We start from the raw sequence: 27,528 nt of genomic DNA on the forward strand, positions 1-27,528 counted from the left end.
CTAAATGACAACCACCATGATAAAACACACAGGTGTCAGTCGTCTGTTAGATCAGAACAGATCCACTTTCCACGCAGTAGGAACGCCTTCCTGTCTCACCTGTGTTGATGCTGGTTGCCAGGCGACACTGGTAAAACGTCTGCAGGAGGAGCCACCCCACTCTGCGGCTTGGCCAACCACGGAGGACCCCAGCAATGACATCATTAAGACTAAGGAGGGGCACTCGTCCCTGAGAGGTCAGGTAGGCTAAGATGAAGCAGGTCTTCTCCATCTGAGTCTAAACAGAACGCAGAGATGTTAAAGCCACAGCAGCACAGCAGTAGCACACGCTGAGCTTCAGTGACCTGTCAGAGACTGTGTGACGGGCGTGATCACCGCACACGTGCTGAAAGCAAGCAGCAGAGGATCTGACAACGAGGTCAGCAGCAGCTAAGAGTGCTTCAAACTACACACCTGTCACCATTTCATGTTTAGTTATCCCGTCTTCCTTCTCTCCCCCCAACCAATCACAGCAGATGGCCCCGCCCCTCTCTGAGCCTGGTTCTGCTGGAGGTTTCTTCCTGTTAAAAGGGAGTTTTTCCTTCCCACTGTCACCAAAGTGCTGCTCATAGGGGGTCATGTGATTGTTGGGTTTTCTCTGTGTTATTACTGTAGGGTTGACCTTACAGTATAAAGCACCTTGAGGGGACTGCTGCTGAAGTGAACAAAGTAACCATGTGAGGAAGACTCCTCTAAATTACTGAAAGCTTAAATACTATATGGTTAAATTTGGTCAAACTGAACGTTTACTCCTTTTAGAAATGCACGCTTTCAGAGTGGGCCCCCTGCTGGGCATTAGGAAGAATGCAGGTTTTACTGTCCACACACTGACAGCTATAAATAATAAAGCAATATGAGCTACAGGTGACTGGAATTAATTCCATTTCTCCTTCCACTCTGAGACCAGCAACATGTGTTTTACCCTGTAAACCAAATGTACTTCTGCCCACGCTACACTTCAGCTCATGGAAACCGTGGACGTGGTGCCTCTGTTCATTTTCTGCTGGTGTTATGAACACTGTACCTCAGAGACTTTCATGATCCTCTCAATCTCTGTGTCAGACATCTCAGACAGACACTTGGCCACGCCCACATACAGATCCACTTCATTATCCTGAAACAAATGTACAAGAAATCAAACACAAACACAAAAATTGTTATTTTTTAGTTAAAATGTGTCATTTAAACAGCTTTGAACCTGTGTTCATGTGTTAAAGAGGCAAAGCTGGATGCCAGCAGGGCCCAGCAGCAGGACGAATAAAAGGCTTTAACTGTTAGACTGCACAAAGTCAGGGTTTCAAAACAGACAAAGACTGATTGAAGGAGATCAGCTGGTTTCACAGAAAGGTGAACAGAGCAGGCTAGCAGGTTCAGCTATTAGCAGCTGTTAAACTCAGGGAGCTGAGGCGACACACACCAGCGCACATATATCATCAACTAAATTATTCCAGCCATTCAAAAGCTGAAATGTAGCCACACTAGCATCAAGTACCATGAAACACGACCACTGTGCTGTTCTTCAGACTGAGGAGATTAATGCTGCTCAACGTAAAGACTACAGAGGATTTGGACAAAGGCTAAAATGAGTGTAACTGCCCGTGATCCTCACACAACTATTTGACTGTTTTCCTGTTTACTGTACTTTGAGAATGCCTAGATGTGTAGATCAGCTCTCTCCTGTAAATCTCAATGTGGCGGCCTGTACAAACAAAGGTAAAAGGAGGTCTGGAGTGGCAGAAACAGCGACAGCTGTGTCACAGAAATCACTGTCAGCCAGAGCGAGCAGATGTGCTGGTTACAGCTGCATCAAGAGGTCATGTGACCATGATCCAGAGGTCTTCTTCTACGGGCAGAATCAGCTTTAAATGGACTGCAGCAAACTGTCAACACTTCTCTGACCAGGTGCATCAAACATGACAACTTCCTCATGAAGAGGAGGAGGAGCAGACCCTGCATCTCTGATGGGATGAAGGTCGTTAGTGTCTTTGGAACTGGCACACACATCTGTCTGACTACAGCCAGGCTTCATCGTGACCTGCGTCTCACCTTTCTCCAGCTGAAAACATCTGGCCTATTAAGCAGCTGTTGTCCTACATCAGACCACCTGCTCTTCACGCAGTGCCACAGTTAGTCTGCACACACAGAGGGAATGCTCTGTGTCCACTGCATTCACTCACTTTATCCAGCTGACATGTCCTGTGTGTTCTGCTGCACATCATGTCTTTGCACTTGTTATAAACCTGACTGGCATTTCTATCAGGCCTCCTCGTCCAACATACTGTCATTTCACAAATACATGTCTCATTAATATAATAACTCTGATGATGATCACTGAACACATGAAACAAACATGTGAGAGTTACAGGCAGGGAGGGGCCAGAGCTCCCTTTGAAGTGGTGAAGTGAGCTGTTACTGTAACTGTTACAGTAACCACTGGTGTTATTATGATGCTGTGTTTGGCCCGTGTTCTTACAGCTGAGCTAACGATGGGCTGAAGCTGCTGTGGTGAAGAGAAGAGCTCATTTCCAGCCGAGCTCTGAAGCTCTGCACACCTACAGCAGCATGTGTCACAGCTTCTTGCTTTGAATGAAATGGGTTTATGCTCCTGTTCGTGTCTGTGGGTGGACGGGAGCATCAGAGGATATCAGGATCCCCGAGCGTAAAACCAGGGACAGAGCCATGTATCAAAGAAAAGCTTCAGCACTTAGACTGCACCTGGATTCGGTCGGGCAGGAAGGTGAAGATCTTCTCCGTGGCAGAGCAGAGGATGGTCCAGCAGCTGCTAGAGGGGTTTGGGAGGGCCATGGCCTGAGCCAGGCCCCGCAGCACAGAGCGACACAGGGACGCGCGCTGGGGTCGGAGGTCCTCCTGAAACTGCTGCAGCCCCAAACTCTCCACATACACCTGGAGCTTGTCCTCAGTCACGTGCTTCATCCACGAGCCCAGAGTCTCATAGAGGTGGGCCCGGGTCTGGTACTGGGGGAGACAGACAGCCAGTAAGGATCTCAAAGCCTTCATCATTGTAGCAGGTACTGGACTCATGCTCTCCTACAGCAGTGATGAGACAGACTGCATGTGTGTCACGGTTAAAGAGCATCTGTTCAGCTTCAGAAGCCAAACGCTGTTTATTCAGACGTTTATTCAGCTGCTGTACGACTGAGAAGCAGCTGAGCTCAGAGGTGAGGCTGAGATGCTCCTGTTAGCTGTTCAAATATAAGCTGGATACCAGAAACAACAGATTAAAGTGGACCAGCCTATACACCTGATGGAGAACTGAATATCAGCTGTCACAGCGCTAATACACAACTGGACTTACACTGAGACTGTGGACCAGGGGAGGGGACAACCAGGAGCCCAAAAAGAGAGCAGCGCTGTGGGAGGACTGGGTCTGACAGGCTGCCAGTACAACACACTGGTGCTGCACATCCTCTCCTACAAAACACAACAACAACACAGTCTGAACAGAATCTGTGGCTTCACGGACAGCACTGAGCGACAACTCTTACCAAAGCTCATCCTCATTAAAGGAGACAGAGCGGCGCTCCAGTTGATGGGCGGATACTGGAAAGAGGCGCCGACTGATGCCAAAGCGGTGAGAGCGGTCTTAACCAGGCCTGGATGGGAGGCCTGAGGACCTGGGCCCAGAGAGAGGATGTTACAGAGTTACAGCTTCAAACACAACGAGCTCTGCAGATGTCACAAACCTTTGTGTCCAGCTTCTGCGATGAACTCCGTCGTGGATCTGACGACACTTTTCTCTGAGAGGTAACTGAAATCTGGAGGAACTGGGAGTTGGATCAAAGTAGTTAGTGCCCAGTAGCTCCCAGTGTCTGTGTCTGTGTGTGTGTGTGTGTGTGTCTGTGTGTGTGTGTGTGTGTGTGTGTGTGTGTGTGTGTGTGTGTGTGTGTGTGTGTGTGTGTGTGTCTGTGTGTGTCATTCTCTAAGAGCTGAAACTTTATGAGGAATGAATTTTAAAGGATTACTGATGCTGCATCCAGCTCTGCTCCGCCCACTGACACCTGTGTTACCTGCTGTGTGACTGTGACTGCTGCAGATGTGGGCCAGATGCAAATGTCCCAGCAAACAGGCGCTGTTGGACTGCAAACCGATGGCTCCAGAGAACGTGACGATCTGCAACCAGAGAGCCGACAAGAGGATGAAACAGACGCTCCGAGGTGCGAGGCGAGGGGAAGTATGGTGTGTAGTAATGGGAGTGAAGTCATATTTGATAAGTAAACTCTGACCTGTGTGACGGCCCGAATAACTTCATTCAGCCTGTTGTGCTGCTTGGACACGAGCTCCGTCTCACTCTTCAGCTGCATCAGAGGAGAATCAGCATCAGTCGGTAACTTTAGCTGCAACTAAGGTGTGTCTGCATCTCGTTGTGAACACGGGGACACTTCACATAAGACACACATCTGCACTTCTGTCACATCTTTTTAAATGCTGGGTTTGCCAGTGTGTTCCTATGGTAACCATGGTGATTCCTAAACTCTTACAGGGTCACATGAGCTCAATCCTCCTCCACATGCTTGAAACCACTAAACAAACATCCTGAGAAACAGCAGCTGGTGACGACATGTTTTCAGGGACTGAGTGAAGCACATGCTGATCCTGCTCAGCTCCAACAGCTGCAGGCGTCTCACCTGAATGAGGTAACTCTCTGACCCCACCAAAGCCACCAGCCCGTTGACAGCAGCCAGCCGCTGCATGGTGGGACAGCCCTGTAAACAAAGGCAGCACGAAGGTCAGCGCTGGGACCCCAAACATCATTTCACGTGATTGGACATCGTTTACATGAACATTTAGACTGAGATGTATAACGTCAGGTTTTGTACCTCAGCCAGTAAGATTTTGATCCAGGCTGCGAGCAGGTGAGGGTGGATGTGCTCTGCTTTGCCGTGGCCGCACACCGACAGCCCGTGGACCGCTAACCCCAGAGCCAGGGAGAAGCCCGGGGTCTGGGGACACAGGGTCATCAATAAAACCACAAAGAGCTGCTGGAGCCAGAATGACCCCCATCAGCTACCTACTGACCTGCTGGCTCTCCTCAGTCAGGCTGCGCAGCGTGTCCATCACCTCCTCGGCCTTGGCGGCGTCAATAAGACCTGCGCTGAATGCTGAAACGCTTACGCACGCCACAGAGTACGCCAAGACCTGCACACACACCACATGTGAAGGTCAGCGAAAACTTTATACGGCACACAGTTTTCAGCCTTCACCCCACACTGGCCGAGCAACGCCTCCACCTTGGACAGCTGTAAACAAAGCTCATCTGTGTTACACTTTTTATTTGCTCTACAAGGTCACGACGACACGTTTTTACAGCTTACACAAGCCGAATCTGTTCCAATCGTACAGTAAACATCATAAGATGCACCATTTTAGTGCTTCGAGGTCATAGGTCAAAGTTCACACATCACCATCAGGCTCAAAGTTTTAACTCTTGTTTCAGGTTCATGTAGCAGAAACTGTCTTTAGTAGATAATTCATCAAAGATCTGGACAGAACTAAGTACTATCTCAGCTTCTTCTATCACAAGCGTGTCTGAGCAGACAGGTACAATCAAAGACTTGATCCTGTATCAGATTCAGGACCTCGGCTCTGTGTCAGCGTGCGAGCCGTGTGCAGGGCTGCTGTACCTCCTGCTCCATGCGTCCCCGCCCACTGCAGTCCTGCAGGTTGGCCAGCAGCTTGTCGAGCGTTAGGCTGACACGGACGTGTCGACTCCTCTGTCCACTGCTGCAGAAGGCAGACAGCACTAGACCCAGACCCAGTATGCAGCCAGTGCTGAGGAAAGAAGGCAGAACATGGAAAGACCACGTTTAATATGCTAACCCCTGTTTCACTGCTGAATATCCTAACATGCTTCCAGATGTGTCTGTGAAAAAGAGTAAATGTGCCAAACAAGCAGCAGCATAAACCAACCGTGTGATGTCAGTGTGCATTTACTCTATTCATAAGAGGACATACTTGTATTCCAGGTTGGGGTTGAAAGAGGAACTTTCCAGAGCATCCAGAGGGCCGAAGAGGAGATCAGCATCCTTCTGAGCAGACTCATCACTGACAGAGGACAGAGGCAGTCAGTAACCGTTACGCTGTTGGTTCACATCAGAATCTCCTCCTGCAGACTGTACCTGAGGCGCTGGTGCAGCAGGGTGGACAGCACCATGCCCAGACCGAGCCCGGAGTGGAACTGGATGGCCTGGGAGTCGTCTGCGGCGGGGGAGCCCGGGAGGCCGGCCCGCAGTGCCGACAGGATGTGGGTCAGACTGTCCCGCTGCCACACCACGAGCACGGAGACGAGCAGCGACAGGGCGAGGCTTGCACAGGAGCGCGCTATGGTGCTCGCTGTGTTCTCACCCGAGTAGGAGCGCTGAGGAGGCCGGCAGCACAGGGTGAAGGTGATCAATGCAAGAAAGCAACTTTCTATTCACAACAACTGTCACAGCCTTTAAATAACTCGAATCATCTGCCAATCTCGATTTCTGATGAAACTCACGTGTAGAAACCAGGGGAAAACTCGTCCTGTGGACTTGAAGCTGCTGCTGCTGATGCTGAGCAGGGTGTCCAGCACCATGGTCAACCAGCTTCCTGTGGCCACAAACTCTGGTCCAGCCTATCAAGTCCAACAGCACTGAGCTAAGCATCTATAGGATTATGAAATAGCAAACAGTGTGTAACAGGACCCTGCGGTGTCTCACCCCCAGGCTGCCGTCACCATCAGTGGGCAGGTTGCTCTCATACTTGGCGAGAACAGCGGCGAGGCCGCTCAGAGCCAAGATGGCGTTTCCCTGAACAACAGGACTGTCCCTGAAACGATCCACAGAAAGTCATTTCACAGTGCTCGCATCAGGTTACTCTGCACAGCTCACCAAACGTTTCCCTATAGCGACCAGGGGACTCACTTTGTAGCAGCTTTGATGACATCTGCCAGCTGATCTCTGGCCCTGTGTCAGAAACATGAGAAAAATACATTAAAAAGATGAAGAACGTGATGAAGAGGGTGACCAGTGTCTGTTAAAGCAGTGGTGCAGATCAGCACTTTAGTCTATTTACAACCGTAACTCCCAAAACATCAGGACGGCGTCTCACATGTAAGTGAAACAGGATGATTGATTCACAGATTAAATGTAATCACATGTTTAAACTGAGAAAAACTAACATTTAGGGGAAAACAAAGTGTGGAGAATGTAAGTGTGATGGTGTAGCGCCGAGACAGTCGCCGTAGCATCTTTGTAACGGTCTGTAAATGTCTTCGACTGGACTTTGGGACAGTCCTCCTGTTCTTGTCCGAGCAGCTAAAATCCTGGATCAAAGTCCTGGGTCTTCTTTGGAGGATTGTTTATGTGCCTCTCTTTTGCCCGGAGAATGCTTCCTCCATGCTTTCTAAACAAGTCTGCGCTCCAATTCATCCCACAGATGTTCTGCTGGGTCAAAGTCAGGACTCTTTGTAGGCCAGTCAGGTTCTTCCTGTGCACACGTTCATGTTGGGAGCAGGAAATCGTCCCAAATGTCTTTGTATTTGGAAGCATTAAGAATTCCTCTCACCAGAACTAAGCAGCTGAGCCCAACCTCTAAAAAACAGCCCCGCTATCATCCCTCCACCACCAAAGTCAGACCAGTACCAGTCTCCTGATAACTACCCAACCAGACTCCTCCATCTGCGAGACGGAGAAGCGTGAACACGACATTTTACAACTATGCTTGTTGCATCCGATCACGACAGCGTCCAGGAACTTCCTGAGCTCCTGACAGCGACCCACAGACTTTATAACCTGTGATTGACATGCCTGAAAACCATGATTCACTCTCTTCATGGTCAGGAGGGAGAGCAGGTGGTCTACTGGTCAGGAGGTTGCTGGTTCAGAACCAGTTATTTTGGCTACATAGTGCAGATGTTACCACAAAGTGTTGATGTAAAGTTTGGTCCACACAGCAGGGATACACACACACTACAGTCATTACAGTAAGATTAGAGACGATGTACAAAAGCACTACCATTTATACACACAGTCTACACATATACATGCAAGCATGAGTGTGGGTCTCACCACAGCCAGGCACAGTGATGCTTGTACTGCAGCTCCTGTGGATCCTCTTTGCCTTGTTTCTGGAGCATCTCTAACTCAGCACGTCGACCCTGCCAACAAAACCAAACCCTGAGAGGCCTTTACTGTAAGATCAGAGACTTTACTGTAAGGTCAGAGACTTTACTGTAAGGTTAGAGGCCTCTGAGGCCTCTACTGTAAGGTCAGAGGCCTCTACTGTAAGGTCAGAGGCCTTTACTGTAAGGTCAGAGGCCTCTGAGGCCTTTACTGTAAGATCAGAGGCCTCTACTGTAAGGTCAGAGACTTTACTGTAAGGTCAGAGACTTTACTGTACGGTCAGAGACTTTACTGTACGGTCAGAGACCTTTACTGTAAGGTCAGAGGCCTCTGAGGCCTTTACTGTAAGATCAGAGGCCTCTACTGTAAGGTCAGAGACTTTACTGTAAGGTCAGAGACTTTACTGTACGGTCAGAGACCTTTACTGTACGGTCAGAGACCTCTGAGGCCTTTACTGTAAGATCAGAGGCCTTTACTGTACGGTCAGAGACCTCTGAGGCCTTTACTGTAAGATCAGAGGCCTTTACTGTACGGTCAGAGGCCTCTGAGGCCTTTACTGTAAGATCAGAGGCCTCTACTGTAAGGTCAGAGACTTTACTGTAAGGTCAGAGACTTTACTGTACGGTCAGAGACCTTTACTGTACGGTCAGAGACCTCTGAGGCCTTTACTGTAAGATCAGAGGCCTTTACTGTACGGTCAGAGGCCTCTGAGGCCTTTACTGTAAGATCAGAGGCCTCTACTGTAAGGTCAGAGACTTTACTGTAAGGTCAGAGGCCTCTGAGGCCTTTACTGTAAGATCAGAGGCCTCTACTGTAAGGTCAGAGACTTTACTGTAAGGTCAGAGACTTTACTGTACGGTCAGAGACCTCTGAGGCCTTTACTGTAAGGTCAGAGACTTTACTGTACGGTCAGAGACCTCTGAGGCCTTTACTGTAAGATCAGAGGCCTTTACTGTACGGTCAGAGACCTCTGAGGCCTTTACTGTAAGGTCAGAGACTTTACTGTACGGTCAGAGACCTCTGAGGCCTTTACTGTAAGATCAGAGGCTTTTACTGTACGGTCAGAGACCTCTGAGGCCTTTACTGTAAGATCAGAGGCCTTTACTGTACGGTCAGAGGCCTCAGAGGCCTTTACTGTATGCCTTTGTAACACCTGCACAAACCTCCATAACGGCGTAGAAAGCTCGGCTCATGAAGCCCCTCCAGGCCTGTGGCAGCAGGAGGGCACGGTGCCACTCAGAGGGCTGGATGTTGACCTGTGCACCAAAATACAGAAGAAGGAAACAGTTCCTCTTTCAAGCTCTGCGTACACGACAAAGAACAAGCGTGAAAGGAAAGGAAGGAGACATCACGTACTTCATGAACGAGGGCTGTCAGCGTCTGCTGGTAGCTGCGGCTGCGGCTGACCAGGAAGCGGCTGATGGGTCTCCCAGCACGATCGGTCTGCACAGACAAACTGTACGACAGGAGCAGCCCAGCTGCACCACAGACAGAAAGGGTGAGTTATAATGGTGCTTCCAACAGTAACATGCTGGTACACAGACACACTGTTCAGCACGCGTGGGTTAGAAATCTCCACCATGTCCTGGCTTCATGAAAACCACACAGATTAAATCTGCAGATTATCTTCATGTTCCAAGCCTCTCCTCAGAAAGACGTCCCTTCCTGTAGCTCCACATATTCTCCCTTCCTCACCAACTTAAGAAACATAACTTTGATATGCTGACTGACAGATTTGACCCATGTGAAAGGCAAAGCAGCTGACATGTTCATAGTCACATTCAACGACACCACACAGTCGATGTCACTGAGACCAGCTAAATGAGCTGTTACTGGGTCACCTGCTAGTCCTGGCTTCAGCCCAGGCTGCTTGTTTTTCTCGTAGGTCTTGAGCATGAACGACGGGATTCCTGCCACCGTTTTACCCCGGTCTGAGCGGAGGTTACCCCCCCTCAGGGCTGAGAAGTAGATTCCCCGTGGCATCTGACTCATCTCCTGCCTCACCAGTGACGTCAGGAAGAGCTCGAAGGCTGGGAACATAAAAGAAACACCATCAGTGCACCATCATCAGCATTACTCAGTATCACATGCAGATGTGACAGATCCACGATCTCTCCAGGGAACCAGCAGGAAACACCAACACCTGGTGTCTGTTTTTGTGCAGGTATGCTCAAACAGCTCAAACAGCTGTGATGTGGATGGTTGTGAACAGTTGTGCTAAACAAAAATGTTGTAAAATCATGTAGCATCTTTGTGTATCTTAGCGGTCCCAGGACTGCACTCTCCTGCACAGCTGCTTTCAGGGTTACAGCCTCCAACTCTCCTGCTGCCACTAAGACCACTTTGTTCTTGACCTCTCCAGTCCCTGCTACTCTGGAAGCTGAAGCACCCCCGGCCCTTAGCCCTACTACCGGGTCGACGGGGCTTCTAGTCCATATGTGGCGCGGCTGTTTCTATACACTACAGCTTCCTGGTTGTGCTTTGAGTTTATGCTATCCCAGCTTGCATCTTACATCCTGCTACTACGTGGTGGAAAATGTCCGTAGCACCTTTGCACAGTCTGCAGCCGTGGTAGACTCCCTCCTACCACAGCTCTAAGGATCTGGATCTTTCTACCAGTCATCTGGCTTCTCAGCATCTGTTTTAGCATCTGCAAGGACGTGGCTCTGACTGATCTTCATCCTGCTGGCCTCACCAAGTGGATCTCACTGACTCCTCCCACACAGCTTGATGTCATCCATCTACAGGATGACATTTGATGACATCACCTCTTAGTGATGAGCTGGCTTTGGGGATTGAAGCCTGTGCAGACAGAAGCTGGGACGTTGTCTTTGTACACTGCACACTCCAGTACTGTCTTCCACAGGTCCTGATGAATATTATCAGTGCGCTGAAGCACAGTAACAAGCAGGTCAGTGTGCATGAGTGGGGCATGGAGTCAGGCTGGTCTGCCTAGTCTTAAGTCCCCTTGTACAGTCAGAATGACATGATAGCAACGAACCAGGAGCCTGTGCTTTGGCCCCTTGTGTTGTTTCTAATCCAGAAATGCATATACTATTATATATTGTACATATATTTATTCGTTTCAGATGTAGCCATTCTTGTATTTTGCACAACTCTGTTGCTTGTGAAGCTCGCACACAAGAATTTCACTCACATGTGCTGTACCAATGTACCTGCACATGTGATGTGACAATAAAAGTGATTTGATTTGATTTGATTTGATTAATGCCTTTCAGAGTCGTGTACTGGCTCATGTGCCTCCACAGCTTCACAGAGCAGCTCCTGTGTCGTGGAGAGGCGAGTAATCGGGCCGTGGTTTGATGGTTCTGTCCTGTGTTCGTGCCTTTAGCATTCCCCATATCTATAGACCGCTGATCACTGAACGCTTCTTCCAACAGTAGACGTGGATTATGTCGGGTCCCGCTGTTGTCCCCAGACTCATTGTTGGATGTCTGCTTTGTGATGTCGACTGCCTCTTGCTCTCTCTCGTGTCCTGGATGGATCTCTAGAAGCACTTTATTCTGTCGGGACCACAGGATACAACCTGTTGGTTTGTTGGCTGCTCCGGTTTACCTGGAAGAACAGACGAGGTGGTGAGAGTCATCAGCTTCACATAAGATGAGCCTGGGACAGAGAGATCCTTCTCCTCTTCCTCCTTTTCTTTACTCTGTTCATCTTCTTCGTTTTCAGGGAGCTTTGCAGGTGGCCGGGCCTTCCAACCAAAGAGAAGAGCAGAGCAGGACGATTCAAACAGAGAGCTGACACACGGCGGCGTACAGGAATGTTTCTGCACACGCTAAAACAACTGAAACGGTCAGCTTCCTCATTAACTAGTGCCTCATAATTACATCCGACTAACGTCTGAGGAGAATTAATAAAGAAACATTGCAAAATGATCTGGCTAATATGTTAGAAAGCACAAGTCAGACAACAACAGAACTGTTATGTTGTTATGAGAGTGGAGCAGGACTCTTAACTGCCTCAGGAAGGTGGTTTATGGTGTGGTCTGTTTCAGGAAAGTCTGCCAAAGCCCTGTAGCCACAGCTGGACACCTCTGGATCCTGTTACAACACAAAGGTGCAGACACATGTTTCTGTTTCCTACAAAATGATGAAACTTATGCGACATCACAGCATATTTGTGCATGTAGGAGTCATCATGTCAGCTGTGTGTGTGTAGATACAGTATATACAGACCTCGCTCAGAGCATAAGTCCACAGAATGCTGACCACCTCTTCTTTTAATTTCTAAGAGCAAAGACAAAAAATAAGAAGTGAATTTAATGCACATACAACACACACACATAAGACAAAGCACTAGAATCAATAGAGGATTCCAACCTGTTTCTTATGTATTCTGCAGACTTGTTACTCATTATTTTTTACATGTATTCTGTTACTCCTCAACACTGTGCACAGGTCCTGTGGCTGCAACCCAAAAGCATCCCTATCAGGCGTCCTGTGCTAATACGCCATGTTTGGCCTTTGGTCTTGTGTTTGTTTAGATGCAACTTTGCAAACCTAAGCTGTACTGCCATATCATTGTTAGAGAGGAGGAAAGCTTTCCAACAAGCAGCACTGCATGGTCTAGGATTCATCTGCTGGGACGGCCACTGCTGCACTGTGTTGAATCCTCCAGAGCAACAAATGACCAAAACTTCTGTTTTTAAAAAGATGCTCACACTCGCTGATCCATTTATTAGTTACTGTGAAGTCCGACCACAGCAGGACTCTGAGGACTGGACCCTCACACGTCTGTACTTTGTGCTTCTACCCAACTTTACATTGATGTGCTAACTTTAGCTACCAAACACAGTGATGTAGAGATGTGACTCTACAGTGAGGTTAGAATATACAAACAGCTGGTGAGAGTCCTATTTACAGACAGAACCACAGAGAAAAACATAACCTGGTGGAGTTCCTGTGTCACTCAGTTAGCTCCTCAACACAGAGCAACATGAACGTTACGACGCACCTCGTACTGCTCTGATTTAACCCCGAGCTGAGGCACCAGAGCCAAAAGCTCAGCGATGGCTTGAACCATCTCTGGCTGTGAGTGACAGCTGAGCTCAGGCCAAACAGTTCTCCATGCTGAGATAATATCCACCACCTGACAAAGAAAGATTTGTTTTAAGACCAGAACTTTGGAAAAGATTCAAAAGTTATGATCCAGAAAAATGATGATTCCTGAATTTAAAGAGACAAATGGAGACAGACGAGGTACCTCTGCTCGACACAGCTCCTGTAGTCCCTGCAGGACGAGAGCAGCCGGGGTTGCCAGGTCTGGTCTGTTGCACTGTTTTAAAGTGAGTGAAATGGCAGCCACCATGTCCCCTGCATGCTGGTAAGGCCTGGTTAACACACACATCAGCGTGAACAAAGCGGGAAATGTGTTTCTTCTAATTTTGTTACCATTTTTATTTAAGAAAAAAGCATTAAAAGTGCCAGGACACGTGTAAGTAAGTAAATGCCAAACACAGCTTCTTATCATTGCGAACTCTTATGGCTGCAAATGTTTTACTATAAAAGCAAACGTAAGCATTTGTGAAAACAACGAAACAGCTCAATGATTTGCTAAATTTGTACTGTAGCATCCATCCAGAGGGTTTCCCAGGTTTTCACTAATGCTGCTAAAAAAGCTGCATGTACATGTTAGCAGGTGTAACAGGCCCCGGGACGATGAACAGTGTGCACCAGCTGGTTAGAACAAAGGAAATAATCAAATAAAAGCATCGTTTTATTTCATCAACACACATAAAGGCCAGTTCACAAAAACTGACAAGCATTAGCTAACAGCTAACATGTAAAGGACATGTGCAGGAGCCTGGATGCAGTTTGTGGAGTTTATGTGATCAACATAGTTTTTGAGTTAAAGGTTAAAAGTATAAAGTTATGGCTCACTTGCTTAGAGTTGTATTATATGGGAAGCAGTGCTTACAGACTGACATAGTTTGATTTCTTTTGCTTCAAATGTATGCTTTTATTTTGATAGTCTGGCAGAGACAGGAAGTTAGCTGCCTCTCAGTCTCTCTGTTTGAACTGAACTTTGTAAGACTTTGATCCTTCTGGATTCAGGCACGTGTAGCTGCTCTGGACATTTGTACGGAAATATTTAAAACTGGACTCCTGCTGATTTTTGGAGAAACAGGGACTTAGTGGAGCGTCGAGCTGAAGCTTCATTCACTGCAAAGCTACAAAGTGCATTCATTTATCTTAACAAGCAAAGTTGATGTGATGTGACTGAAAAAACTAATATTTCTATGTTTCTGAACTTTCATCAGCTTGCTGAGCAGAAACATCTATGAAGAGTCCAGTCAGTGATTATTACTCATTAGAAGGGAAGATGAAGAATCCTGGTGTTGGAAGCTCACACTGTCTGCACTGTGCATGCAAAGTCCACTGAATGAATGAACCAGTGAATGTAGGAAGTGCCCACTGTTTCTGTAAGTATGGGAGGACCCACCTCTCTCTGCAGATGTCCCTGACACAGGCGGCCCTGGCCAGGATCTGCTCCCACTGGGCGTCCCTCCCCAGCACCACCCTGCTGTCCTGCTGGCTCATTAGACGCTGCAGCTCTGGGTAGACCCGGTCCTTACAGACATGACCAAAGCAGCACACAATCAAAGACAAACAGAAGCTTTGAACACATGAATATGACATTTATAGTAATGCGTTATTATTGCAAACCTGCTTTTTCCACAGAGCGGTCATGAGGCGCAGTCCCACTGCTCTCAGCTTGGGGGAGCTGGCCAGCATGTGCAGACTGTGCAGCACGATCGGGAAGCAAAGCTGGAATATTACAGCACATATGATCAGAGAGAAACACACGGTTACAGCTGAAGAAGGCAGATGTTAGACGATGACTGCTGGTTTGGAGAGTCCAGCTTCCTGACAGAGTGCTTTATACTACAGAGCACTGCATCTATCCCACACAGAGGCTGCTGTGGTGGAGTCCAATCCCAGCTCCTACAAACTGGGTACAAGAAACACTGTCTGTGTTCACACAGAGAAAACTGTGTGGAAGACGTGGGAATTTCTCTTTGCTCCTTTGTCAAAGTGCTAAACATCGAGAGGGGAACATTTCAGTTATTCATTGTTATTGGTGGATTGTGCTCACAGGCTGGTATTTGGGACACGCGGGTCCCTGGTTTTTAAACTCTAGAAGCCTCCTGGATGAAGAGAAGCTCCTCAGACTACATGACCTGGATGATCCCACAGATAAAAGCTCACATGTGTGTATGATGGACTAAAACACACTGTGAGCGCTCAGATGAAGTAGAAAGGTGCTGCTGATGTTCCAGCCCCGTCTCCAGACGCTCACAGTCAGTACAGGCTCTTCTTAGTCGTGCTGCGTACCTTATGAGTGCCGAGGTTTGGCAGGCTTGTGAGAACAGCGTGAGCCAGGACGGGATTCTTTTCTTTGGTCAGTTTGAACAAAAGAAGCAGCACGAGGGGCGGGACCTGCAGAGGGAAACACCCACATCAGCAAACACACCAACCAAACATTAAATGCACTTTGTCAGACCGTACAGAGGCTGCATCACTGACCTGTACGTGCACACGTTTAATGCTGTCGAGCCAAAAACATCACTTTGAATCAACATCACTGCAGTAAATCATCATTAAGGTTTCATAGTGGTTAGCTTCTGGCTTTTCCTGTAACAAAGACCTGCTGCTGCACGTTTAACATGACAAGTACGAGCGAGCAGAGATCTCCAGAGGACTCAAATATGCCAACAACCTTCAACCAGTGCATCCAAACACCAGTGTGTGCAGCACTCTGGGAGCAATTAGAGCAGAAGGTGAATCCTCTGGGGCCCGGTGCACGCTTGAGTAATGAGGGGTAAACTTCACACTTCATCTGCAGCTAGTGACTCCAACACGAGTCCAGAGGGAGGTCTGTCCCCTTAGAGCACTCCCTAACCTCTCCCTTTATACGGCAGCAGATCAGCAGCAATCACACAGCAGTGACAGCTTTTATCTTCCTGCTGATCTGAACCATTTCAAAGTCATGTGTTGGTGCCAAAACACCAGGTTATCAACATGTGTTTACTGCTGTTAGAAAGACAAACACAAGCTAGCTCCCTTACATACAACATATCTACATGTCAGAGGGAACAACATGCATTACTTTATATTCAGTCCACAGATTTAAGAGAACAGTTGTGTGGGTCATCTACCTGGCAGGGGTCGGCAGCAGCGACAGCCTGGCTTGCTTTCAAAGCCAGCTGGCAGATGTTTTCCTGACCCATGATGATGAGATAAGTCACAATCAGGACAAGAGAGGAGGACAGGCGCTGGCTGGACGACAGGGCGGAGCTGACCGCCAACAGCCAATCGGCCGCTGCTGCTGGATTGTTGGCCACTTTGCGCAGTACCGACAAAGACACGCTGAGCTCACTATACCAGGAACTCAGAGACAGAGGCAGTGATGGGGCAGGCTGAGGGAGACAGATTCACGAGAAACAAATGATAAAGAACAAAGAGCAAAGCTAAAGATGCACCATGAATGTTAATGAAGTGTAATTTAAGGATCAAGCAAAGCATCCCAGAGGAACAACACTCCAGAGACTGGATGCTGACCCTGAAGAAGAGGCAGTAAAGACAGCCCTGTTGCTTTGACACTGAGAGGGAAACAGTATTTTTGGATGGATGTCATTTATGCTCTAATGCTCTGTCCACTCACCACCTAACACCTACCTGCACTATTGTAACAGTGTTTCTTTACGTGGCTACACCTCAAAGAAAGACTCCAAAAACTGAATGTGAGAAACAGGCCTGGGGCTAACTGCTAGGCTACCTGCTGGGCTACCTGCTGGGTTACCTGTTGGGCTACCTGTTGGGCTACCTGCTAGTCTACCTGCTAGGCTACCTGTTGGGCTACCTGTTGGGCTACCTGCTAGGCTACCTGCTGGGTTACCTGTTGGGTTACCTGCTGGGTTACCTGCTAGGCTACCTGCTGGGCTACCTGCTGGGCTACCTGCTGGGCTACCTGCTAGGCTACCTGTTGGGTTACCTGCTGGGTTACCTGCTAGTCTACCTGCTAGGCTACCTGTTGGGTTACCTGCTAGGCTACCTGCTGGGTTACCTGCTGGGTTACCTGCTGGGTTACCTGTTGGGTTACCTGTTGGGTTACCTGCTGGGTTACCTGCTGGGTTACCTGCTAGTCTACCTGCTAGGCTACCTGCTGGGCTACCTGCTAGGCTACCTGTTGGGTTACCTGCTGGGTTACCTGCTAGTCTACCTGCTAGGCTACCTGTTGGGTTACCTGCTAGGCTACCTGCTGGGTTACCTGCTAGGCTACCTGCTGGGTTACCTGCTAGGCTACCTGCTAGGCTACCTGTTGGGTTACCTGCTAGGCTACCTGTTGGGTTACCTGCTAGGCTACCTGCTAGGCTACCTGCTGGGTTACCTGCTAGGCTACCTGCTAGGCTACCTGCTGGGTTACCTGCTAGGCTACCTGCTAGGCTACCTGCTAGGTTACCTGCTAGGCTACCTGCTAGGCTACTTGATAGTCTACCTGCTAGGCTACCTGTTGGGCTACCTGCTGGGTTACCTGCTAGGCTACCTGCTAGGCTACCTGCTGGATTACCTGCTAGGCTACCTGATAGTCTACCTGCTAGGCTACCTGTTGCGCTACCTGCTGCGCTACCTGCTAGGCTACCTGCTGGATTACCTGCTGGATTACCTGCTAGGCTACCTGTTGGGCTACCTGCTGGGTTACCTGCTGGGTCACCTGTTGGGCTACCTGCTGGGGTTTATCCGCGGGCCTGCTAACTCTGTGCAGCAGGCTGTGAGCCAGCCTGTGGTTGGTGCTGTGTGTGTTCTGGTCAGACAGCGGCTCAGTGAGACCCAAGCAGGACAGGAGCTGCAACACGGGGAAAATCAGGACCGGACTCAACCAGGGCGACGCCTCCGCTTGTTCAGGGACCAAACTCAGTGCTGTGTTAAGAGAAAGAATATCTCATGTAGGACACAAAGCTCTGTGAGGTTCCAACCATGACCTGCACACACAACCTAGTTTTGTTCCCACTAATTCTTTCACTGCTTCAACGTCTCTTAAAGGAAGCTAAAGCCAGCAGAGCTTTGTCCAAAATAATCACTTTACCAAGTCTGAGAAGGCTGGTCAGCTGATCTGAAGGGGCTTCCAACAAGAGCAAGGCCACGCCCATCACCAGCTCATCCAACAGCAACTCCTACAGAAAACAAACAGCGATGCCAACAGGTCAATACAGGCTCCAGGCCACAGAGGCCCGAGGGCTCACACATTACAGCACTGACTGGTTCACAATGGGGGACATTTGACCCACATGTGTAAATCTCTATAGGCCAGAAGGCATCTTGTTCCATTTACTGACATCACCAGCAGACTGACAGCTAATAAATAAGTCAGCATGTTTGGTTTGTAAGCGTGGATCGATGGTTTCCTCTCAGAGAGGCTCCCACTGCAGGATGATGTTAATAAGGTGAAACGTGTAAACAGAATCACTCCCAGCATGGAGACAGTGTGTGAAGAAGACTCTGTATTTACATGAACCAATCACCACTGCAGAGCAGTTCATTTAATCCCCACGTAAGAAGATCTGTGTAACCGTCACTACAGCTGTTTCTGTGATGAAGTTTCAGTCAGCTTTAATCAGCTGTTTGGATGAGATGCAGCGCAGAGACCAACAAGTGCTCAGCATCACTGGGAACAAACCACTTCAGGTGACCCATCATGGAGCTCATCCAGAGGATCAGAGCAGCGATCAAAGCAAAGGGTGACGAATCTAAAACATGTGCTGAGTTACTTCCTTCCACACATGTTCATAGTTCTGATGGCTTCAGTGAGATTCAGTCTAAACTAATTTTTCACACTAATTCTGGTCACGCAGCGTCTCCAACAGCTTTCTTTAATGTGACTGTAGCCTGAGGGTGCACAGCCTGACTTCATCACACGAGTTAGTGTAAACAAACCTGATGACAGCATGAAAATGAGCAGAGACTGTAGTGCAGGGCGTCACAGGCCACATATACTTCTATCAGAGATCATTCACGTGTCGGTTATTAACAGTACGTAGGAGCCGAATCTTCAACCCGCTGAGAAGCCATGTAGGAGGGGCGGGACTGTATTTTAATGGGCACACCATGCAGCCAATCACACGCAGAGTGTCTGGGATCATACCATTACGTGACAGAAAGAAGGCCAGGTACACAGAGAGACGGGCAGCGTGAGCGCGCTAAAGTGAGACCCGCTTTGATTGTCAGCCATCATGGAGGACCAAAGGTTTCACACCTGTTCAGGCCTCAAACTCAGGTGTGCTCTCCCTGGTAGGAGCAACAAGGCTGAAAACACTGAACCAAACAATGCTACATTTCTACAAAGTGTCTTTGAGTGTCAGATATTCACACGTGTGCATGTCCACGTCAGCTCGCTGCAGTGAGTGAAGAAGCTGATAAGCATCAATGCCAAATAACCCAGTGCTGGGAGTCCAGGCTCAGGTTTGGAGCAGAGACATTTGCACATGTAAAACAAAAAGCATCCCTTTTGTTTGCTTCCATATTTAGGCTCGCTCACGTTAACCAGCACAGCAGCGCGGCTTCTTTATCGTTGCTGGTGTCTGTTTACAAACAGCCATCACCTGACAGGCTGGAACCAGCTGCTGTATTAAGCCGATTATTGGTCTGCAGTCTCCGTTGAACTCGAGGCATCGCCGACACGCACACAGCAGCTGCAGAGCCAGCGCCGCTTTCTCTGGTTTCCACTGGTCTCCAGAGCTCCCAGTTAGATCTTGGAGCAGAGCGCCCACAAATGCACACAGCTCCAGGACTGCCTCCACGCTGTCCACCTGCAGGACAGAGAGGAGAGGCTGACATAGCTGCATCCTGCTCTCTGTATTAGTCACTTCCTGTCAATCTGAGCGTATAAATAAGAGAGACACATTTAAAGGATGGTGGACTGTAAACAGAGTGGAAACATGTCGGCCGTGTCGTTGTACAGTTACCTAACATAACTTCAGCTTGTTACCTGCATGTGTGGAACCAGCTGACAAAGACAGAGCAGCAGCCTGTCAGACACTGGGGACAGCGTTTCCTGCTCCTTGTTCTGGGGGGCGGACCTGGATCCTCCCTGAATGGGCAGCATCACCCTAAGAAGACTCTGTCGAAGGAGCGCGTGCTCGGGTTGCCTGTGCGGTTGGCAGTATAGGTACCGAAGGAAGGGGGCCAGCATGGTGATATAAGCCTCTTTATCTCTGTAACGCACACACACACTGGAGTCAGAAGAACCTCTGAAAATATATCATCTCATAATGTCCAGTTGTCTTCAAAGACAACAACATAACAGGATACGACAGGAGCCAGTAAGACCTACCTGTCAACAGCTTTCTGGATAAAGTCATCGATCTCGAACAGCAGAGCCGGCCAGCAGTCCTCTCTGTTCTCCAGGGCTGTGACGTACGGGTGAGGGCTGCTCCTGCAATGGACGGGTCAGTGTCCCAGCTCTGATTCAAGTTATGCTCCCAACAAGCCACTGAGTCAGTCTATTACAACGAAGACAAACTAAGAAGGCCTAAATCCACACAAGACCTGTCGCCTTCCTCCTCTCACCCCAACCAATCACAGCACATGGCCCCGCCCCTCCCTGAGCCTGCTGGAGGTTTCTTCCTGTTAAAAGGGAGTTTTTCCTTCCCACTGTCGCCAAAGTGCTGCTCAAAGTGGGTCATATGATTGTTGGGTTTTTCTCTGTATTATTATAGGATATACTGTACAATATAAAGCACCTTGAGGCGACTGCTGTTGTGATTTGTTGCTGTATGAATAAAACTGAATTACAAGTTCTCCAAAGAACAAACTGTTAACACTAAAAACTACTGACGGTGTTATTTTAAAGCATCCACCCTTTACTATTGGCCAAGTGCTACACATCGTCACTTTTGCAGAATGCAGTCACATAAATAGTCCTCCAACATCCGTACTGTTTCCACACAAACTGGACTTATACACCCACTCCCACAGTGACAATCTAAAGGCAAAGTGTCACATAGCTGCCACCTATGAGGATGAAAGCATGCTTAAAATATCGTGTACTCACACGTACCTCTAACCAGAGTGGAGTTTGAGAGACTAAACGTTAGCAGTTCCACACACACTAATGCATCCACTGATACCATTATAGATCCAGCCTCCGTGTTTCCAGTCTTCACACGACGTAACCTGTTTGACCACATGTGTCACCCTTCAGCACGCCATTTCCAGACCCTGAGTTTTAATACAGCGCCAACTCGTCAGCCTATCAGAGCACTCCCCACGTTTCAGCACAAAGGAAGCAAACAATCAGGAGTTTCTTCTATTTATTGTGACTCAAAGTCTGTTGGTGTTTCAGAACTCTGGCAGGCAATTTGGACAGGGGAGATCTTTCTGTTGCACCGCTGATTTTTATACGGATGTTCACGAGTGTCTTTGCCTTTGAGGTGAAGTCTGCATTCATCCAGAGGACAGATTTTATACACTAAAAAGAGGAGAGCTCACTATATTGTGACCAAACATCACTTTTAATGTTAAAACCCTGTTGGTTCTTACAGCAGCCCATCACTGCAGCCACAGCACCGTCTGTCACTCTGTCCGCACTCATGAACAACACCCACAGATACTTAAACGCCTCCAACTTGGGCGCCAGCTCGTCCTTGACCTGGAGTGGCTGCTCCACTGTTTTCAGCTTTGAACCACAGCCTCAGACTTGGAGGTGCTGATTGTCATTCCCAATGTTTCACACGCAGCTGCAGAATTACTCAAAACAGCATCGATAACAACACCCAGCAGGAATAGATCCGACAGTGATGGCAAAACGGACCAAGCTCCAAAAGTCTTGCTCCATTGCCTCACCAAGCTCCTCGTTCAGCTGAGTTTTTGCTTCAGCTTCTGCAAGAGTTACACTCATCCTGTCGATATCTGCCAGAAGATAGCCAAGCCTAACAGGACGCTTCAACCTGCTGCTCCTGAACCTCCAATGTCTATCTTCTGATTCAGGGATTGCCACCAACACATCAAAGTCCCCCAGCAGGACTATGGAGTTGCTAGATGGGGTACCCACCTCACCCAGCAACTCTAAAAAAATACTCTAAACAGCTGTTAGTCACATGTGAACAGATGACTATGGGCACCTGTTCCCAACATGGCGGCACAGGGAAGCACCCGTCCTGTCCACCAGGGAAAACGTCTAAATGCTGATCAAATCAGGGAGATACAAACGTACCCATTCCCTGCCTGCCACCTCTCACTCTTTACATGTAGTCAGTATTTTTCAACACGCACTAGTTTGGGATGCTCATGCTCCAAGAGCCAGTTTATAGCTGGGACTCAAGCACCAGGGCCACGACTGCCACCCCACAGAGCACCGGACCCCCACAGCACTTCAAGTGGGTGATGGACCAATGCTGCCTCTTTGGACTAGCAGTAAGCTACAAGCTATGTGTAGCTTGATAGATTACACAAGACAACATGTATGAACACCTCTAGATATTAGACATGAGATACTTACCTGATAGAATACGGACAGCTGAAGTGTGCATCGCTCTGGTCAGCCTGCATCTCCAACAATCGCCGAATGACTTTTATCAACCCTTGAGTGTGTCTGTTGGATATCAGAGTCAGAATAGCTGAAAAAACTAACAGTCTGAGCGTTTTCTTTGCTTCAAATGTTTTCAAATAGTTACATTATGCTGCACCACGAGGTCAGCGTCCAGATTAGAGAGCATCTGTGGAACAGTGACCTTTAACATTTTCATGTTCCAAAGCTATTTTCTTTACTTCATGAGCCCTGATGGAGAGCAATAACATCGTGGATTTATCCTCAGCACAGACTAAGCTGTGACCTCCATGTGTCCAACTCGGTTTGTAGACTGTCAGTCGGGTCCCTGCACTGGAAGCATTGACTCCGTGTTACACACTGGTAGCTGGAAAAGAAGGCGACTGGACTTGATTAAGTTTTAAAGATGTTTCCTTCTTATACAAGGTGGAGAGACCCACATACTTAAACCCTACAGGGCGTTGCCCTCCTTGGAGATGGTCATCGAGCTATTTGTCATGTGCGTCGTCACATGACTATAAACAAAAGCGTAGGTCATTGTCAACACCAAGGGTTAAGGGTTGAACCACTATGAGACCTCACTGCGACCCATCATGTGACCTTTGAGGTCACCTGAGGCGAGGTGTGAGGGGGCCTTTAAAGGGATCTAAAGACTGAATTCGTAACAGTGGACATACACGGCCTTCTTCATGCCTCTTCTCAGTTCCCAGTGTTAGCATTCTCGTGCTAAAGAGAGCCTTCTTTGTCCTGCTGATACACAACCTCGTCCTGCTGAGGTCCGTCTTTCATGTTGTGCCTTTGTGCAGCGGCTGTAACGCTGCATGGATGCAGGTTACAGAGCCTCTGTCAGACTCATTGACAAACAGCTGAGCTTTCTGAGGCAGGATCGTGGCGTCCAATAACTGCGTGTTGCATACCTTGCAGAAGGCAGGAGGTTGAGGACACCATTGAGGATGTAGTCCAGGTCTGCATGGCCCTGGTCCACCAATAACACCAAGGTGTCACAGCACGCTGAACACACCACAGCACAGTCACTGCAGCACTGCTGCCACAAAGCTTCCAGTGCTGGGCCCTGAACGACAACAGTGATGCAGTCAGAGTTTCAGAAGTTTAACAAGACTATCTGTGCCATTTCCACACATGCACTGAAGCCCTGAATGAAAACGGACAGAGACAGAGGTGCAATCTGTCCCACTCAGTTCAGCCACTCAGCACTGATTCAATCCCACAAGGTTTGATTCAATTTGGACTCAGACAGTCAGAAATATTATAACTATGCTCGTTTCTCAGTGCATATCCATATTTTATATCTGTGTATAAAAACAAAGCTGACACTGTGAGATCAGAGGTGTCAGCCTCACAGCAGATGTGTCAAAGTCACTGAGGATAAAACACAGGACCACATGAAGCAGATGTTCCTGCTCTTTTATACTTCATGTAACTAAAGAAATGATCACATGTGACTCTTACAGGAACTCACCTGAGCACAGGACCAGGTGATCTGCCCATCTGACCCTTTTTCCTTTAAGACAGCTGCAACAAGACTTCTCACCGTCTGCAACACAAGAAATCACACTTCTGTACATTATTCACAATAACAACGAGAGGAAGAGAAACCAACACTACAGAGTGAATGAATGAATGGATGAATGGATGGATGAATGAATGAATGAATGAATGAATGAATGGATGGATGGATGGATGAATGAATGAATGAATGAATGAATGAATGAATGGATGAATGAGCCCACAGGGACCTGAGTCTGTGTGTTCAGTAAAACCTGCCTCCCCTCTACATAAACATATTATACACACGAGTGTGAGCGACTCAGAAACCCTCGTGGTTGCCAACAAACATACAAAGTAACTCTGTGTCTTGGATCTTGTTACACTGTAAACTCACCTCCTGTCTCTTTAAAATCCTCCAACAGCTGCACACATGTATCCGTGCACCTTACAGTCATGTTACTCTATCAAATAGTTACGTTACTCTTTACTCCGTCTTATCAGGAGACTTTTTTATGAGTGTTGCTGAATTCCTGTTAATGGTAGAGATTTTCTGCCTGTGTGAGCTGCTAGTTTACCTCTGTCAGTAACAAATCACTCGTACCTGTGGAATCTCTGCAGACAAGGGAAGGATCATTTGTATCATTCGGATGGGAGGAGTCACAGAGCAGAGTCCGCCTCTTACCTGGGCTTGTATGACGGGGCTGGGGAACTCGAGCCGCGTCTTTAAACTCTCCATCATGTCACTGGATCACACCTGTGAACATCCAGAATCTCCATTAGAACAAGAGGAGGAGGTTTGATCAAAGTAAAGACAGCTTTGCTGTTGAACTACAGATGATCACATATCAGGGAAATCAGACTTTAGCTCAGGGATGAGCTAAAGTCTGATTTAGCTCATCCCTGAGCTAAATCAGATAGAGCACTCCCTCCTCAGACTGCAGCCTTATATACACAATGATGCTGTTTCTAAGAGTTTTAGGGCCGAGCACAACAGCCTCTGTCTGGATTTAGAAGCAGGAAATTAGAGGTCACCAGGTCTTTTAGGTCTCTGTGATCAACAAATCACAACAACAGTCACGTGAAGGCACAGACCACGAAGTACAGAGAAAATCCCACTAACCGCTCAACCCCAATGAGCAAGCCCTCGGCCACAGCAGGAAGGAAAATCTCCCTTTTAGCCAAAACAGACTGGAGGACGGGCAGACGTCTGACCGACTGATGGAGAGGGAGGGACTCACATGGTGGATACTCATCTCTCACAGACGGTGAGAGGACAAAGACAAAAGTGTCACCTCATATCAGGCGGCACCTCCAGGGCTGAAAACTGAAACCTGTGCAGAAGTGCCAAAAACTGCAATTCCCCTAACGGCCTCTGGAGCCTGCATCCAAAAGTGAGACAACCCCAACAGCCCCCTATATGAGCACTGTCACAGTTTACAGCTGTAGCTTTTTACCAGGCCTCACCTCTGCCCATCCAAGTGACCCACCTGTGTCACACACACTGTGAAGCTAAGCAGTGTGTCACTATGAAAGCTCCTGCTTCTTCCATGGTTTATATACACATGCTGTGTGGGTCTGTGTCTGAAGGAGCACAATACATTGGGACGCACACTCAGTGTCCCAAGTGTCACTTTCAAACTATAAAATACAAAAATAAAATCAGCAGCGTTGCTCTGTTGGTCTCTAAGAGGACATCAGGCTAACATCTACTGTTATTAAATTAGTGCGATGCACCATGATGAGCTGCACTCACACTGATACAGCCACATAGTACGAGACGGCTCAAATAATTAATCAGGAGTAATCCCCCAGATATATAACAACGCTCAATCTGGAAATGGCAAAGCCGACCAGCCAAGACAGAGCAGCATGTTTATGAAGTGTCCCACAAGAAACACGTCAGAGAAACCAGGAGAGGAACTGTGGTGTTACATGATGAGTGGGTGAATACAGCTGTTAAGGGTCACTGAGTGAAGGATGCAACAGGAGTTAGACCTGCTCTGGTGTCTGTTTTGGAGATGGTGACAATGACTTCAAATTAAAATCTAAAACCCAGCTGGATGTGTCGTAGTGGAAAATGTTCAGTTTGTCTTTAGAGTGACTGGAATGGACGAGGAGGGCCAGCTCAGGGTGAACCTGAGACCAGGTGACAGACCTGGATCCTCGGGACCAGGTGAGAGGAGGCAGATGAGTTGCTATGGAGACACTAAGAGGAGAAACCGGAAGAAGGAGAACGAGCTACTATCTGTGGCGTTTCCATCAGAGCCGCTGCGCAGATCTACCCTGCAGGGCTTCCGTCGTGATGTTCGTGGCAGGAACACTGCATTGTCTCTTGAAACTACACCGTTAGCTGGGTGACATTAACGGCGAGATGTGTGAAAACTGCAGTTTTCCAAGTGACAAGACTTTTGTTAATGAAGTGAGTGAAAATAAGGTTGATTTGTCAAAGCGGTTTCCTGCGGTGCGCAGCTCGTCCTGGTGTTTCCTACATTTCCCACAGGCGCTTCACCACGAAGCTTCCGTACACACGAGGCCATCCACAGTTATCTGGTGATCGTAAGACGGAGAAAACTAAACTGTAAAGTCGTCCGGACACAACTTAGCACCGAACAGGACCTGCTAATAGCAGCTTAGCATCAACACAAGCTAATGCTAACGTGATACAGCTGACGGCAGGTTCACTGTAACAGATACGCGGCTGTAACTGTAACTGCAGCAGGCTAAGAAAGACTAACGAAGCTCAGTTAAAGTTATACACGTTCAAAAAACTTTACCTCCTCCATCCAGCAGAGCCGCGCGGAAATACGGCGAGCAGTGAGGGCCAAAAAGGACAGGAAACCGCCTGTCTCACGCGATTACGTCACAGACATGCACAGCACGCGCAGGCTGACTTCATATTTTCGGCACATTTAATAGAGCACTGCAGTTATTATTATTATTATTATTATTATTATTGTTGTTGTTGTTGTTGTTTCTTGTTGTTAATATTATTTTATGACAAAATGTTGACACACTGTGTGAAATGTAAATAAAATTGGATGGTTTGTAAATCTCATGAACCCATACTTTACTCATAACGCAACATAGAAAACAAATGAGCTCATTGTGAATTTGGTGGCAGCAACATCCCAAAAAGCTTGCAGCATGGCCATGTTTCCAACATCACCTCTACTTTCAACAACCGCCCATAAACACCTGGGAACTGAGGAGACCAGGTGCTGGACTTTTGGGAGAGCATCATTTTTGTCTGATGTAAGGGACAGAGCTGCTCAACAGTCCTGCGGCTTTTCCTCTCGTGATGTCA

At 48.1% G+C, this 27,528-nt stretch overlaps 1 protein-coding gene and 1 long non-coding RNA gene across 6 annotated transcripts in view; both read right to left on the bottom strand.

Moving 5' to 3' along the window:
• The window catches only part of LOC120735302 (focadhesin-like), a 30,640-nt gene extending 3,585 nt beyond the window's left edge, over positions 1-27,055 (bottom strand). Inside the window, exons 1-40 of one of the 4 annotated variants that reach the window (XM_040034614.1) lie at positions 26,999-27,055; positions 24,907-24,978; positions 24,196-24,270; positions 23,633-23,787; positions 22,668-22,760; positions 20,502-20,603; positions 20,157-20,382; positions 19,771-19,977; positions 18,258-18,345; positions 17,886-18,091; positions 16,330-16,590; positions 15,506-15,610; positions 14,837-14,938; positions 14,613-14,740; positions 13,374-13,500; positions 13,125-13,259; positions 12,347-12,397; positions 12,128-12,211; positions 11,724-11,862; positions 9,989-10,177; positions 9,504-9,625; positions 9,311-9,403; positions 8,094-8,182; positions 6,948-6,989; positions 6,744-6,852; positions 6,542-6,658; positions 6,177-6,415; positions 6,013-6,102; positions 5,682-5,829; positions 5,077-5,196; positions 4,878-5,000; positions 4,686-4,763; positions 4,284-4,355; positions 4,068-4,170; positions 3,744-3,824; positions 3,546-3,674; positions 3,356-3,471; positions 2,755-3,015; positions 1,064-1,153; positions 100-277 (exon numbers count right to left, since the gene is read on the bottom strand). In XM_040034614.1, coding sequence (XP_039890548.1) covers positions 100-277; positions 1,064-1,153; positions 2,755-3,015; positions 3,356-3,471; positions 3,546-3,674; positions 3,744-3,824; positions 4,068-4,170; positions 4,284-4,355; positions 4,686-4,763; positions 4,878-5,000; positions 5,077-5,196; positions 5,682-5,829; positions 6,013-6,102; positions 6,177-6,415; positions 6,542-6,658; positions 6,744-6,852; positions 6,948-6,989; positions 8,094-8,182; positions 9,311-9,403; positions 9,504-9,625; positions 9,989-10,177; positions 11,724-11,862; positions 12,128-12,211; positions 12,347-12,397; positions 13,125-13,259; positions 13,374-13,500; positions 14,613-14,740; positions 14,837-14,938; positions 15,506-15,610; positions 16,330-16,590; positions 17,886-18,091; positions 18,258-18,345; positions 19,771-19,977; positions 20,157-20,382; positions 20,502-20,603; positions 22,668-22,760; positions 23,633-23,787; positions 24,196-24,270; positions 24,907-24,963 — 4,930 coding nt within the window. In that variant the 5' untranslated portion in view covers positions 24,964-24,978; positions 26,999-27,055. Of the gene's footprint in view, positions 1-99; positions 278-1,063; positions 1,154-2,754; positions 3,016-3,355; positions 3,472-3,545; positions 3,675-3,743; positions 3,825-4,067; positions 4,171-4,283; positions 4,356-4,685; positions 4,764-4,877; positions 5,001-5,076; positions 5,197-5,681; positions 5,830-6,012; positions 6,103-6,176; positions 6,416-6,541; positions 6,659-6,743; positions 6,853-6,947; positions 6,990-8,093; positions 8,183-9,310; positions 9,404-9,503; positions 9,626-9,988; positions 10,178-11,723; positions 11,863-12,127; positions 12,212-12,346; positions 12,398-13,124; positions 13,260-13,373; positions 13,501-14,612; positions 14,741-14,836; positions 14,939-15,505; positions 15,611-16,329; positions 16,591-17,885; positions 18,092-18,257; positions 18,346-19,770; positions 19,978-20,156; positions 20,383-20,501; positions 20,604-22,667; positions 22,761-23,632; positions 23,788-24,195; positions 24,271-24,825; positions 24,979-26,379; positions 26,899-26,998 lie in introns of those variants that run through there. The other 3 variants (XM_040034613.1, XM_040034612.1, XM_040034615.1) reach the window with 3 other exon arrangements.
• Positions 8,194-9,299, bottom strand: LOC120735320. 2 transcript variants are annotated; one of them, XR_005696227.1, is made up of 3 exons: positions 9,116-9,299; positions 8,567-8,953; positions 8,194-8,505 (listed from the first exon to the last, which is right to left on the bottom strand). It is a non-coding gene; the product is annotated as an uncharacterized LOC120735320 (long non-coding RNA). The 2 variants fall into 2 exon arrangements; XR_005696226.1 differs by having other exon boundaries at positions 9,065-9,299.
• Positions 27,056-27,528: the final 473 nt, after the last annotated feature.

The sequence above is a fragment of the Simochromis diagramma genome, unplaced genomic scaffold (genome assembly GCF_900408965.1).
Source record: "Simochromis diagramma unplaced genomic scaffold, fSimDia1.1 OVJJ01000439.1, whole genome shotgun sequence".
In the NCBI taxonomy this organism is placed as follows: domain Eukaryota; kingdom Metazoa; phylum Chordata; class Actinopteri; order Cichliformes; family Cichlidae; genus Simochromis; species Simochromis diagramma.